The 15187-nt window shown below is 34.0% G+C and overlaps 1 protein-coding gene across 3 annotated transcripts; it reads left to right on the forward strand.

Annotated features, from left to right (window-relative positions):
• The first annotated feature begins 7482 nt into the window (after window positions 1-7482).
• LOC112522153 (vacuolar protein sorting-associated protein 32 homolog 2-like) lies at window positions 7483-14003 on the forward strand. 3 transcript variants are annotated; one of them, XM_025131232.1, is made up of 8 exons: window positions 7483-7752; window positions 7898-8003; window positions 9036-9135; window positions 11184-11269; window positions 11371-11462; window positions 12196-12310; window positions 12888-13081; window positions 13701-14003. In XM_025131232.1, the coding sequence occupies exons 2-7, from the start codon at window positions 7932-7934 to the stop codon at window positions 13077-13079; spliced, it is 657 nt and encodes a 218-aa protein (XP_024987000.1). In that variant the 5' UTR covers window positions 7483-7752; window positions 7898-7931; the 3' UTR covers window positions 13080-13081; window positions 13701-14003. The 3 variants fall into 3 exon arrangements, with proteins under 3 accessions (XP_024987000.1, XP_024987003.1, XP_024987001.1); XM_025131235.1 differs by having other exon boundaries at window positions 13718-14003; XM_025131233.1 differs by having other exon boundaries at window positions 7489-7752; window positions 7850-8003.
• The last annotated feature ends 1184 nt before the right edge of the window (window positions 14004-15187 follow it).

A 15187-nucleotide genomic window follows, 5' to 3' on the forward strand; every position in this document is an offset into this window, starting at 1 on the left:
GTACCAAGACACCAACTTACAAAGAACCAATAACTACTAAGTGTTGCTGAGGTAGAGGAACAGATCAGTGGGTCATCACCAAATCAATAGGTGACCCAACAAGTCTTTTATTATCTTATTTGTCTCTTTCTTATTTTAATATCCCCGTTCCCCGTGGGGGAATGAGATGTAATCATATTCCCCGATGGGGATGGGGATTGAGGTCTCCGCCCCAACCCCGCTCCATTCCCATGTCTAGTGGTGGCTACGGTGACACATGCCATCGTATTGTCTCTTGTTGTAAGCTAAAAAATTTAAGTTTGTAAAAGGTGCAACCGTATTGTTTTAGAATGTGCAATCGTATGGAAAAAAAAATATTGGGTTCGTCTCTAAACATGGTTATTTAAAAAAAGATAATCCCCCAGTTGATCTCTATCATGATAAACAGTGGAGATTAAATCTAAAGCTAACATAATTAGAGTTCAGTATATAGGCGCTTACCCAAGGTGATAATGTAGGTCGGTCCTTAGGGTAATTCTAGCACTAACAAGTATGTTGTGTCAATTTCGGTAGAAAAACCGCTTACTTTTTTACAACACTCCTTCAAAACTAACCCAGTTTTAAAGTAGGACCCACGAGATGAGGAAGATCCACAACGTAGAATCAAGGAGATTTGCCTCATATGGGTAAGTGTTTTTTTTTGTGTGTGTGTGTGATTAGTTTTTTAGTATATACATTTTTTATAATAATGTGTTGTTTCGCTTTGATATCCTTGACATCAAGCTTATGACATCATGGGCAGACACTTTTGACAGTAACAGCAAAAGGTTTCCAGTGACGTTGATAGAGAACAATTGGGTCTGGTTTTGGAATCTTGGATGATGTCTTTATGGACGTCATACAACGTAAGTTGTGAAAGTTATGGGGGGAACGGGAATTCGGGTCTTGTTAGTAGCCAATCCTCCAATAAATTATTTCCGCACCTAAAAGATGGTCAATTATAGGTTTGTGAATATCACTGCACGTGAAGTCATCTTGAATGGCTTGTTTTCATTTAGGTTTTCCATTTTCTTCCTAATAATTTTTTATGGTTTATATTTTTCTTTTAACGAAAAATATGGTTTTGGTTACTGTGGTTTTTGCGGTTTTCGTCCCTCGACTTTGTTTAATAAAAAACAATTTTGGTACGAGTTTCATCATCGTTTTTAGTTCCTCTACTTAAATGCATGCGTCGATCGTTACATGTAATAATACAAGGCAAACCAATCACTTTACCATTTCGCTCTTTTAAACACTAATTTTCAAAAATATCGTAAAAATACACTCTTCTCATGTTCTCTCCCTCTCTCTATTTCTCAACCACCATGCCCTGAGCCCCCTCGACTGCACCATCGAAGGTTCAAATCGTATTTATAGACCTAGTTTGTGTCCTCAATCTCAATATCTCTAGTTACATTAGTGCTTCTAATCCGTTCTAGTAATGTCATCAGTCTGTGAAGATGTTTCAATCACAGAGGTATTCTAGTGGCGTCCATGCCATAGATGTGCAACGGGAAAGGTGGAGGTGAATGAGTTACCCCATGTAGAATATACCAGGATCCGGGGGTTTGTAATGTGAAAAGGAGATGGTGAATTCAAAATTGGAGGAAGACAATGAATGGGTAGGAAAGTACCCGGGGGGTGATCCGGAGTTTTCCAGGGTTACGATGATGGTGACGCCCCGTTCCTAAGATTTGTTTATGTTTCACATGCTTCCGCTTCACGTGCTTATATATGTTATGGCACATGATTCCGGGCTTAGGAGTTTATAATTTATGTTCATATGCTCTTAATGATCGTGGCATTTTTAATTCTTTTTATATTACATTAGTCTTGTATCACGAATTATTTACAAGACCAGTGACGAGATCAGATGATGGTTCTCGAAGATGAGGAGAGGGAGGGAGAGAGAAAGGTTATAAGGTTAGTTCTCTTTTTATTTCATGAAGAACGTCACTTTTACATATAAAATGACTAAAATATCCTCATGCTCAGAAGCACTTTATGGAAAATTATGACGACATTAGGGATTTAGGGGGATGATGAATACCAAAACAAAATGCATACCACAAGGGTCGTTTTGTAATAAACAAAATTGATCGACAAATCCCAAAAACCCATAATATCACAGGGACCAAAACCATAATTTACTCTATTTGTTGTGACCTTAAACATATATTATACCTACTAGAATGTCATAATCTTGATTAGTTTATCTAAACATGGGTTAAAGTTTGGTTATATTATATATCAAATAAATCAAATGAGTACGATTAAATTATTAACTAAAAATCAAAGAGAATCGTCTAAAATATATTTAAATGTTTACAACTCTTTAAATCAACCTCGGACTCATCCATTAACACTGATGCTTCAAAAAAACCTAACATTTAATGAATTTATTTATTGACTGATACACAGTGGACGCTTGTTTAAATAAACATTGATCGTGAGTTGTTGGGCGAGTTTGTTTGGTAATCTGTACTTCTTTTTTACTAAAGATGCGGCTGTAATTTTGGTTTAATATTAAAATCAAAACGCATTTTTCATAGCTCTTTTAAATGAAAACGTATATGAGAAAAATGTCGTATTTTAATGCATGACATCAAGACCCAGATCGAAGTTTGGCTCAACAAGGTTTTTCGGTGCTAAAGTTGGGCTACTATCGTGACAAACGGCAAGATAGCAGCCAAGATCATGCGAGAAGAAATGCTCTTGGTACACTTGGTGCAATTGTGTTATGCTATAGTGCTAGTGGCACAATCACAAGCAGGAGCGCCAACGGAGCCTACACGGGTCAAAACCTAATCTTTGGGTCATTTGTAAATTATATACTTCTGTGTGCTTCTTATTCCTTATCAAAAACTACGAGAGAGAACTTGAGAGAGTGAACTCTTAGGGTTACAGATTCGGAACTTATCGGTAAGAACTAATAATTCTCCTTCCGGTATTGACTATGTGAACCACCCATCTCCTTCATGTGGATGTACACTAAATGCATGAACGTTAAATCTTCGTGTCCTTACTATTATCGTTTGTATATCATTATTGCATTGTTGTTTTGGGTTGTTATTGTCTCATTTATCGTATTTTGTTAGACACATGCTCGAGATGTGTTTGTTTTTGTAAGGTTTTATCACAATCCAAAAGTGAATAAAATAATAAAATATAAAATAAAGGAACAAGAATCCATAAAATTGTAAATCAATCGAATCCAATGTTTACATAATAAGAAACCAAATAGCAACCATAAGGTGTAACTGGTACAAGCATTAATCAGTTATAATGCTGATATGGAATTTTTGAACTTGAAATTAATGCATGAAAGTAGAGCATAATTTGGTTCTATTTATAAGAAAATTCGTCCTTCAAAAACTACATGTAAGAGTTTACGACAAAATATCTTAAATATTTAAGGGTGCGTTTGGTACACTAGATAAGACATAACAGAATAGAACAGAGATTTATGTTCCATGTTTAGCATGATTTTATGTGGAACAAACACGAACATAATAGAACCCATAGAACAGGGTGGAACAGACTTATATATTACCAATATAAACTCAAAATATAACTTAATTCTCTTATAGAACATCAAATATGTCTCCCTTCACATTTTTTTCATTTTTTTAAATTTTATTTATTGTATTTTATGTTTTTTAAACTTTCATTTTACTGTCTTCAAATATTATTTTTAGACGACTTCTATATCCCATCTGGACACCCAAGATTACCCCATATTTAATAATACTCGTTAATCTATTGGTCACTAACTTGTCTTTCAAACTTCTATCAAATTTTTGAAACCATTTTTTTTTTGCAAAATCCTTTTTTGAAAACATTTTTACGATCTAGGCCCTGAGCACAAATAACATATATACTCCTCGGGGTAAATATACAGTATTTGTACATCATACCCACTTCGTATGGATTTCACTTGATATTTTCTGGTCTATTTTAGTTTTACGGATCTATCTGTGATTGAATGTTCAGAAGAAAAATGAGAATGTAATTTCGTTTGCGTTAATATGAATCTATGAAATGAAGTTACAAATCTAGTTTATAAAAAATTCTCAATTTTAACTCAAAAATGTTAAAGAAAGAAGATGAATGTGAAACAGTGAATTATGAAAGAAAAGTTTCACAGATCAATATAAATATCAGAAATAAGATTAACAGAATATGGGAATAAAAAGATATCATACAGTAATCGTATTATGTGCTTTATTTTGTGTCATAATTATGTTGTCATGTTTTTATACTGTAATAAAACATTTAATGACAGAGAAGATAAACAAATGTGATTAAAAACTAAGTAACATAAATCATAAACGTTTGAGATGTCTTGTTGTAGACCAAAAAATTAAGCTTATGAAACATAGTTACATAATATAAAAACCGTACCAAAATATGTTTTACTTCAACGTTTTGCCATGCAAAACAGTAGTATAAATTTGAAATGGCAAAGGAGCACAGTGTTGAGACATGACGTTAAGGAAACTAAAGCATTGTGATTTTGAATTGTATCAGTGTATAAAATATGTTTGACCCTGAAAGTGCATATACGACAAAAGATTGTTCTTAGGGGTATGTAGAAAGTCAACTGATCAAATTGGAATTGACTGATCCAATTAAAATCAACCGACCATAATTGGATATCCAGTTGTAATTGAATCATATCGGATTGAAAATTTCGACATCCAATTTGGATTGGTCGATTCATGGATAACAATGCACAACCGACCAACTAACCATTTGTTGACCATCCAATTATCCATCCAACCATCGTCCAATTAATTTTTTGTCAATTTGCTTAAATCCGAATTTGTGTTATGTTGGTTTTTGGATCTTTAGTCTCGCTTGTGTTGGTTTTAACACAAACTAAAAGTGATTAATCAATTTGTTTCATTATGTGAAATTGGATTGAATTAACACATTTGATGGATTCAATCAGATATGAAATCCATTGGATGTTGGATGGATCCAATCCAATTAATCTTGGTTGGATTCAATTCGATTCAATCATCCATTGAATTAGATTAGATCGGTTGGCAAAATCCAACATCCAACGGATGATTGGATCAGTTCGATTCCCTCACATCCAACGAATATCAATCAATGAACGAACCTTCCCACAACTATTAAACATAAGAAAATGTAAATTCATGTGTTATCTGAAAATAGACGAAATAACCTGTATGCATTTCAATACTAATGCACTAGGACCAAGGTGGGATGATTGAATACAAGATTGTATCGATAGTCAAGCCGTAGGATGAGATGGTAAACTGACCCATTCCATTTTGGCCCAAAAATGTTTAACCAGTTATTCAATCCGTCTATTCCATCCCTGTTGCCATCTATGCTACTGCTGTTTTTTTATCTTAACCTGTATGTTTTGTACTCAGTATAATGATTGGAAATGTATGGTGGAAATAAAGAATTAAATATTTGTTAAATTTTTAACAAATTGATAAAACATAAAACTTACCAAAGTTTATGATTTATAACTACCGTTCAATTTTTTCTAAGTATATTACAAAAGGTTGTCCATGTGGTTTATGAAAATTTTAATTTTCGTCAATCGACTTCTGAAAGGATATCAGACACTTTGTAGTTTCTATTTTGTTACGCTTTTCATTACTGACCCTCATGACGACAAGGTTTCTCAAGTTTGATCGTCATGTGAGGGCAAAAGGGATATTTTACTTTGAACTATTCAAGCGATGAAGAAAACCGACATTACAACCCATAAATATCCAACTCCAAAATACACAAAATCAAAACATAATCGTAATGTTTTTTTTTTACTAACCTGGATATCCAACCCGCTATGCGAGCTGACTAATCACAGGGTGACCACCTTGCTTTGCAGGTAGCCCAGAGTCACCGCATTTGAACCTCTATGGCCAAAAAGAGATTTTTGTTCATTCTTGGATTTGAACCTGAAACCTCCAAACACTTTTGACCTTTGGAGCCAAACTCAAACCAATCAAAACATAATCATAATGTTTTTAATTAACACAATACAAATTCACTAAAAACCAACACACAAGTTCGCCACTTCTCATCAAGGAAACAAAAACTGATGCAGGAGTAGATTCAAATCATCAAATCCATGGATGCAGAACGTCAACGATATGAATAAGATGAAGAACGTCAACAACAAATATTATACAAATTGAATCCAAAAATTTGTGATACAAAACGATAAATCAAGACCCTAAAAACAAAACCCCAAACAGCTCATCACCCTCAACTATCTGAAAAATGCTCACGCTCCTAAAGAACCCACTGATGATAGTATTCAAAATAAAAACAGGGTTCTGATTCTACACCTCGCTTATGCTTATACGCTTCCAAGTCATGTTTTGACTCATTCTTTTGCACCTCCATGTGTCGGTGACAAAACTGATATCGTGGTAATGGCATGCGTGGTTGGAGCTCCGTCGAACCCAAGTTGTTATGATTGATGGCAGTGGAGGCATTGACGAGGGCACTTGACGGATGAAAAATATGAGGAAAAAATATATTGCCGTCACATAAGTAGCACGTAAGGGCACTTGACATGAGGGGACTAATGGTTAAGGTCATGAACGGAAACAGTAACAAAATAGAAACCGTAAAATATTTAATATACTTTGTAAAGTCAAAATGAAAGTTTTTGTAGATCACATGGACAATTTTCACAATCTCTCAAAAATTTAATAAACTGATTCTAACTTCATAAAACGACGGACATTTCTTTATATAATTTTATTTCGTCTTAAATTCTAATTTAAAAAGTATAAAAATATTTCAAAAATCAGAAAACCAACGATTCATATCAATATTCTTTAAAAAGATTACAATATCAATAATTAGATAATCTATACTATATTATAAATCATTTGACAAAAACTTTTAAAAACCCATTTTTATGCATGAAGTACTGTTTATTGATGCATATTATTTAAAATTAAGATTACAAGTAAATTATGCATAAATACAACTTATTAAAGCTTTATGTTTGAATTCGTGTAACTAATTGGGGGTAAACATAATTAAATAGAGGATAAATATCTCATTTTAAAATATAAAAAATCTAAAATATAATTAGGATAATTGTCGAGTTCTAACAAAATAACTAATTATTATCTTTATAAGAAAATTATATCATTAAACCAAATATAAATTACTTCATTATTGAACTTAAATTAAATTGTAACAAAAAATGAGGAATTTTAAATAGTTAATTTGATACTAATATCGATAATTTTTGTCAAAATTTTATGATATTTTTAAATTTATATTTTATTTAAAATAAAAATATCATTGTTTTTTTAAAATCACATAAAACTATATTATAACATCGATTAAGATAAATAATAAAATCAAAGATTAAAAAAAGTAAAAATATTTCACATTTTCTTAATTTGCAAGATACTTGCAAAACACATAGTATGATAAGTGTACTTTGGATACACCATCATGATCGACATTGGAGGTAACCGGTAAGGTTAAGCAAATCCCCTCCAGTTGGAGTCCCCACCCACTTCTACAACCCATCGGATCTAAAAATTTCTTCGATCTTCATCGTCATCCCTTTTGATCAATTCAAAACCCTTTTGATTTTCATTTAAATTCTCACTCAATTTCGATTTTTCACTATTTCTTTTCCAATAAACCCTAGACGCAGGTTAAGAATCACCTCGTGATTCCCACGTCGATATCTCACACTTGTTTAAATTTCTGGTACCGTCTTCATATTACTTTTGTTTGTTATTTTGACTTTTGTTGTATTTATGTTTTGGTTACTTACGGATCAAACGATCCTCGTCGGCACTTACAGATTGTGGGATTATAGTAATTTGGGGTTTCTTGCTCTTGATCGGATCAGATCGTAGGGTTTCCAAGAAAAAAAACAGGTGACAATGTTTTCGCGTATGTTTGGGAAGCCTAAGCAAGAAACGAACGCTGTAACAACGTTAGACAAATTAAACGAGGTACTCTCTGAGATTTAGTTTGTGTTTTCCTGAGAATTTTGACTATTTCTTTGTTCGTTGTCGAAATCTGGTTACTTCTGTATGTTGAGTTTCTTATCTACTCGGTGATGTTGGTTGGAAGAATTTATTTTTGTGATTGGTTTCAAATAGTCTACTTGGAAAAAGAAAGTCTTTAGGGTTCATCGAGCATTTAGTTCATGGTTTTCTGCATTCCTTTAATCAGTTTTTTGTAGCGATCTTTATTTGGTTGCTGAAGGGTTTGCTTTTGGCCCACACCAAAGGTTTGTATGATCTTACAAGCTGTGGGCAATTGATGAGATATCAACCTAATATGCTTCACCCTGTTCAAAACTAGAGTTGATTTTAGATCATAAGCATGGAAATTATGTCGTTGAAACTTGAAACTTGAAACATAGGGTAACACTCAGGATTAGGACAGGTATTGTGTGACACCTTGCGTTGCCCTCCACCCTATACACACATACCTCTTTGGATGGGATGTATTGGGCTTGTTTGGTTTATATATGTGTGTGTGTATCTGTATTTGAAGACTGGTATCTAATCTTCTTTGGCTACAATGGTGGGTACATGCGATGCGACAGTCTTTTTGCATCGCTGGGGCAAACCTTAGGTTTTTCTAACCATTATTGTGGCTCTAAGGAGTTGGTAGTAGTGCTTCAAATTGAGACCAGCGATACATAGGTCCCAAGATTTGCCCACAGGTCTACCCTTGGGTTTTTTTGTGTTGCTATATGCTCTTATGAAACTGAAGAAAGAGAACAAACTATTAAGAAAGCAACAGCCATGAGCCATCCAATGCAATGAAGGAAGTACATTGCAAAGAATATTTGTATGCTCTTAATGCAAATACTCTAGGTGCAAATATGATGGAAGTATGCTCTAGAATTATCATCTGCTTGACCCTTGAGTAGGATCTTCTCGGTATTATCTTTTTGTTATCTACTCTGTAGTGACCCCTGAAATGTTCTTCCAATTTTTCCATGCACTCAATAATTTTGATAATCTGTGCAGACGCTTGAGATGTTAGAGAAGAAAGAAAAGGTACTTCTGAAGAAAGCTGCTGCAGAGGTTGAAAAGGCAAAAGAATTTACCAGGGCAAAAAATAAAAGGGGTATAAATTGAGATTTAAAGAATTTATCTTTTGCGTTTCTGCAAGTTGAAATTGTGTGGTGATTTTGGGTTATTATTTCAATGGTGTAGTGTCAATACATCTTCATCCTATGACATATGCTAAACTTTGCATTTTAGTATGTCTATAAAGGTAATTGTGGAAAACCTCCTTTTTTATTAAAAAAAGCCACATAGGTAATGAGCTAGTTATTTCCTCTCATATTCATTATTGCTAAAGTATCTGTATAATACATGTTGACCCTGAAGCTTTACTCTGATTTGAAGGCTTCAAGGTGCATTTCAAGGCTTATTATTTGTGAAGTTTTCTTTCATATATTAAGACCCCGTTTCCTTCCATTTCTTTTGCTACATTCATCAATGCGCTACTTGTAGTTAAGGGCAATTTGGGAATTGGGACAATAATCACACACTTGGTTCCTATGCATGAAACTGGGGTGTAACATCGCAGATATGGGTGGGGGACTCGTCCTACAAAACACTCCCAAACCGTTGCATCACATTCTCTCCTTGTTCTCCCATCTCCACCCAGCTTGGTAAAAAACAACTCAAGTAGAACAAACATTTACGAAACATAAATTGAAAACGAAGAATTCCCTTTTTGTATGAGAACCGGATGAAGAAATAATTATTAGTACCACAGTGCTGTAAAAAGTTAGCTTTACAAGCTTGATGCAACATGTTATAAGAATCATTTATCTACTCAGCTTCAAAGGTGTCTTTGTGTGTTCTTCTCTCCCTACCTTTCTGTTCTCTCGATTACAGCAATCTTGACATCCTCATTTTATTTTATGATATTCATATTCATTAGACAACACAAGTCACTAATCATCCATGTGCTTTAATCATAGTTTTCACCAATGTTTTTATCATTTCTTTCCCTATACCAAGATCCTACTCTTGGGGACCACATTCCGTGCCAAACTTATGGACATTTCAATCCATATATTAACAATAAAGCTTCTACTAATTAGCCAAGTTTTCTTGTTTTATACCCACCAAGCTGAAGTTATCAATACTCCATCTTGAATTAAATTCCTGACCCCTTTCTTCTTCACTACTCTTCTCTGTTCCTTCCACTTCATCTACCAGTCTTGTTAATTCGCTACCCAAAAAAAGGTAGTGTGAGCATTTTGTAGTATGAATGCTTTTCTTATGGTTTTCTAATTTTGTTTTATCTTTTAACTTTCATCTGTTCTTATTTGCTTTCAAAGGCCCTGATTTTGGTGCTAGGATAAGCTTCTAGGTCGGATCATGATCCCCTGCCAATATGTCCATCTCTCAATGATTTCATATGGGCAATTAGGGTGCTTGGTTGCAGCTAGTCCTGTAGATTAATCTTGCCCTCCATTTTAGTCACTCTAGAATTCTTCCAAGAGGAACATTTGATTCTTGATTCATAATATGCCTGTCTTAAAGTCCAAACTGCAATCTGAACCACCATAAGCGTATCCTGAGCATGACTTAGTACATCAATAGTCATAAAGAAACCTCCTCATAAGTCAAGTAAAGGCCTGTTTGCAGCAGAACTACTAGAAAAAAAAGACTAATAGACTATATACCAAGCATTCTTGCCAATCTTTCCTTTTGGATGTTCCCCAATAATATTGACTATACCTGCATATCACTTATAGTCCCAATAGGGTCATAGTACCTTAAGTTCCAATCATGACAAACAAATACATATCATCATTATTAAAAAATGAAAAGGAAACTAAAAGGAGGGGAGTACTTGAATTTTTCTTTTTGGAAGCCAAAATATTATTATAGCTGTAAACAATACATACAGGGAAAGTATGATCCAAGTAACTACACCAACTTGATTAAACCGAACCACAAAGGCAGTACTTAGATTGATAAGACTTAATTTTCTTGACAATTCATTGTTTAAGGATCAGAAGTTTCATTGAGTACCACCTTCCTTATTTTTCTACTTAGTTGGAGCTGAAACTTATTTTCATGTGTTCCTGGAAAAGTTAAACTATATTAATTATGTTGTTTCTTTCTCTTTTTGCATTGAAAATTATGCAGCGGCAATACAGTGTTTAAAGCGAAAACGACTTTATGAACAGCAAATTGAACAGCTTGGCAATTTTCAATTGCGCATTCATGATCAGGTACCTTTGTAATTTCCTATAATCAAAACATTAACAATATATTATTTATTTTATTTGCATGATCGGTTATTCTAACTAATCAATATGTGTCTTGGCACCAGATGATAATGCTTGAAGGTGCAAAAGCTACCACAGAGACGGTGGATGCTTTGAGAACTGGAGCTCAAGCAATGAAGGCAATGCAAAAGGCAGTGTAAGTTGCACATTTTATTGTGTTACACAAAATGCACTACTCTGCTTGTTTAATGTTACATAACCATACTTGTGTTTTGTAAATGTTAGCGTCCAATCAAATTCTGTCTTATGATCTCCTTATAGTTTAAATCACTTTCCCGTTGACAAAGAAGATACTTGTAGTTTGAGAAGTCTCAACTCTCTTTCCTCTCACTCTTGTCTCCTTAGACACAACTTCACACCCCTCCCATCCAAAATTAGAAAAGTTAAGCTTGACTTCTAGTATCAGCTTTTGTAACACTGAGGCTCAAAGTTGATACAAGTTCATTTACATTCCAGAAAGATTTTTATGGTAATTAGAAGTGATGTTTTGATAATTAATATCACTATACTTTATGTACCAAAATAATATGTGTTGATCTTGAGCTTTACAACCTCACATGACCTTTCCAAGTCAGAATGCATCTCTAGTTTTAAAATGCAGGTGATACTATTTTGCAAAAATAAATGACGGAGTTATGGAAAACCCCATTTTTGAAACCAAGTCAATTTATCCTGTCAGGATAACTAGTGTTATAAATCGGAATATAAGATAGAAGAATACATTTAACATATTTGTAATACTTGACTATTTTGCAGTCCATATTTCCAAGTCCGCTCTTATTGATATGATATATGCCTTTTGGATATGACCTAGTATTGAATCCAATATCTCCTTTTGCTTATGGTTTTAATGCATTTTTAAAATATAGGAATATTGATGATGTCGACAAAACAATGGATGAGATAAATGAGCAAACGGAGAACATGAAACAAATTCAGGAAGCATTGTCAGCACCTATTGGTGCAGCTGCTGATTTTGATGAGGTATGCACTGACTTCTTTTACTTGAGGAAATATTGTTTGATTTCGTTGTCATATGGACCAAATTTCAACTTCGAAGATGATGAATTATTTGTTTTTAAGATTAAAATTGATAACTTCATCTAACATTACAACATTATTGAAAAGAAGTCGTGTTCTATATGTAACACATTCATTGTTTGGAAATTGACAAGTAGTTCCTCTGTCCCTGAAGAAAAGCAACATTTCGACCTACGTGCAAATAAAATAAAATAATGGATCATAGCCAGATGCCCAAATATCATAGAAGAACTTTTTTCTATATTAAGTTGAAGTCAAGTGAAATGAACTGCTACTTTTTTGATATGATAGTAAGAACACATACGTGGTTTAAAATAATATGCTCTTCTGGAAGGAAGTTTTACTACTCATGAAAGACATCCCAAAAGGAAAAATCATGCAATTCTTGTGGGACTGGGTAATGAAGGGAGTAATAAGCTTGACCCCAGAAGTCGAATCGACTATCTTTTGTTGAATGGAGGAGTAATTGTTTGTTTCCCTTTGAATATAATTTGTTAATTTCGTAACTGTAAAAATGCAGGATGAGTTGGAGGCTGAACTTGAAGAGTTAGAAGGAGCTGAGTTGGAGGAACAGCTTCTACAGCCTGCCACAACTGCCCCTGCAGCTCCAGTGCATGTGCCTGCTGGAAGACAACCAACACGTCCAGCTCCTAGGAAGAACACAGCTGAGGAAGATGAGCTTGCTGCATTGCAGGCAGAAATGGCACTTTAAAGGTCAGTTTCTTGTTTGAGATCTATTTTGTTTTATTGTATTCGTATGAATCTGCTTTTTTGATAATTGAAGCTTACAGTTTGTTAATTGCCATTGGAAACACTGCATTTGCATGTCAGGTGCCGTGGAACTTTGCAGAATTAGATGTTTATAAACTAACCCTTCTACTGTTTTGGTATATAGAGTTGATATTACTACGTTGTTTGTGGGATTCATGAAGACTTAATACTCAGTTTTTGAGATTATTTGAACCCCTCTTGAATCTTTGCAATTAGGTCACCGCTGTTCTAATTTTAAGACGCTAAGGTTTTGCATCTACTAACAATATGACTTCAGGGATCTGTCAGAAAAAAACTATTGAGTTGCATGTGGCATTTTGCACCGACGTGGCACCCAAAATAGAGTTATATGTTAGCGATTTGGTCACCTTGATTTAGTAATAATATGATTTGATCACTATATTCAATACCTCAGTCAATGTGATGATTTATTTACAAACTGGATTACACAATAAACTTTTAAAACATTTCGAGTTTTCGTAAGTGTATGTGGTAATGTTGAAATTCTGTTTCCAGATTTCTGAAACTTACGGGGTTCGTTATTTTTTTTTGACAAGAACAGGTTACGCACTCTTTCAGGTTCAATTCAATTCCCAGCTGGAAGATCCTGTAAAGATCGGAGGTATGACATATGGTGATAGGTTTGATCCGTTAAAAATTTATTGACATCAACATGAATTGTTTGTGTGGAAAAGGATTAAAGTGTTCATGTGTTGGTGTATGCTATATGGGTACGATGTTGATGTTGATTATTTGAGAAATTTGTCTTCAATTATAGAAAGTCGAATACTATCGTTATTAACAATGTAATATGCGACAGATTGTTTTCGAGTAAAATGTTCAGGAGTTGCAAAAAAGGTGTCACAAAACTGATGAAATGGAAGTGTTGTCGATACATGTTTCAGATGAAGCTGGAATCACTGCTAATAAGTGTATATTCTGGTTTATGAATGTAGGACAGAGAGTTGATTTCGACCATCCAAGAAATCTTTGGAGGGTTGGTTGTTTGTTGTTGTACATGCGTAATTAGCTTGCATTGTGCGTTAGCCGTTATGTAACGTAATTGGGTTTTAAAATGCACAGAGGCTTCTCGTGACCCTTGCCGCGACCTGAGTCGCGGGCCAAGTCGTTTGTGACACATGTCGTGCCTTCTCGCATCGCATGCCCTGTCACGACCCGCACCTTATCGTGCCGTGTGCCCGCTATTCCTCGATCGTTCACCGACCGTTTCTTGAAATTTATCTTTTAAAGGCGACATTGAAAATACGGGTGTAACATAAATACATCTGATTTAACACATAAATATTTTTGAAATTATGCCTTAAAATCTGATTGATTGTTATCAGATTACAATATGAATCCAGTTTGTTCGAAAATCCGAAAAGGGATACGAACTTGGATATGCTTATCGGGATCTATCATAAATGGAATCCGAATCAGTCCAAAATCTGAATTGGTAAGGATCCTCCAATGCTAAAGTCCTTTTCGGGATACGATAATTTATATTCTTGTTGGAATCCGAAATATAGCTTATGTTTCAAACAAAAAAATTAGAATATGGTTTTTATTGTAAAGTCTTATTATTAGTTTTATTGGTTCAAAAGTACAATGCCTTCAACAAAATCGAAGATTAGTTGAAATGAAGTTAAGATAGTCACCAAAGCGAATTGGATTGTCATCTAACCGATTGAAGATCAATACAAGATAGAGTCAAAAACAACTTGACAAATACTGTTTTTGGCAAGTTGATTTTTGAGTGTAAACTTAGCAAGCAAGTTTGACTCAAACTCTATCAACTATTGTCTTAATATGAGAACATGTTAAACATATCAGACTAAGTTCAAAAAAATTATTAGAAATATATATATATATATATATATATATATATATATTAATTTATATACAGAATGATATATTGTGTTAACAAAAGTCTACATCATACTAAAAGGTTTAAATGAAGAGTACAAACATCCATTGATCTTCAAATCAGATAAAGACACGCGTCCAAGTTAGATAGCAGCATCTAATGCAACGGTGACTATAAAAGGC

The sequence above is a fragment of the Cynara cardunculus genome, assembly GCF_001531365.2.
Source record: "Cynara cardunculus var. scolymus isolate 2C chromosome LG 11, CcrdV1, whole genome shotgun sequence".
NCBI lineage: Eukaryota > Viridiplantae > Streptophyta > Magnoliopsida > Asterales > Asteraceae > Cynara > Cynara cardunculus.

Excerpts from the sequence above, each read along its gene's own strand:
- LOC112522153 (XM_025131232.1), top strand. The coding sequence starts at position 7,932 with ATGTTTTCGCGTATGTTTGGGAAGCCTAAGCAAGAAACGAACGCTGTA. Across the intron at positions 9,136-11,183 it reads CAGGGCAAAAAATAAAAGGG|CGGCAATACAGTGTTTAAAG; the intron begins GTATAAATTGAG and ends AAAATTATGCAG. Across the intron at positions 12,311-12,887 it reads CAGCTGCTGATTTTGATGAG|GATGAGTTGGAGGCTGAACT; the intron begins GTATGCACTGAC and ends GTAAAAATGCAG.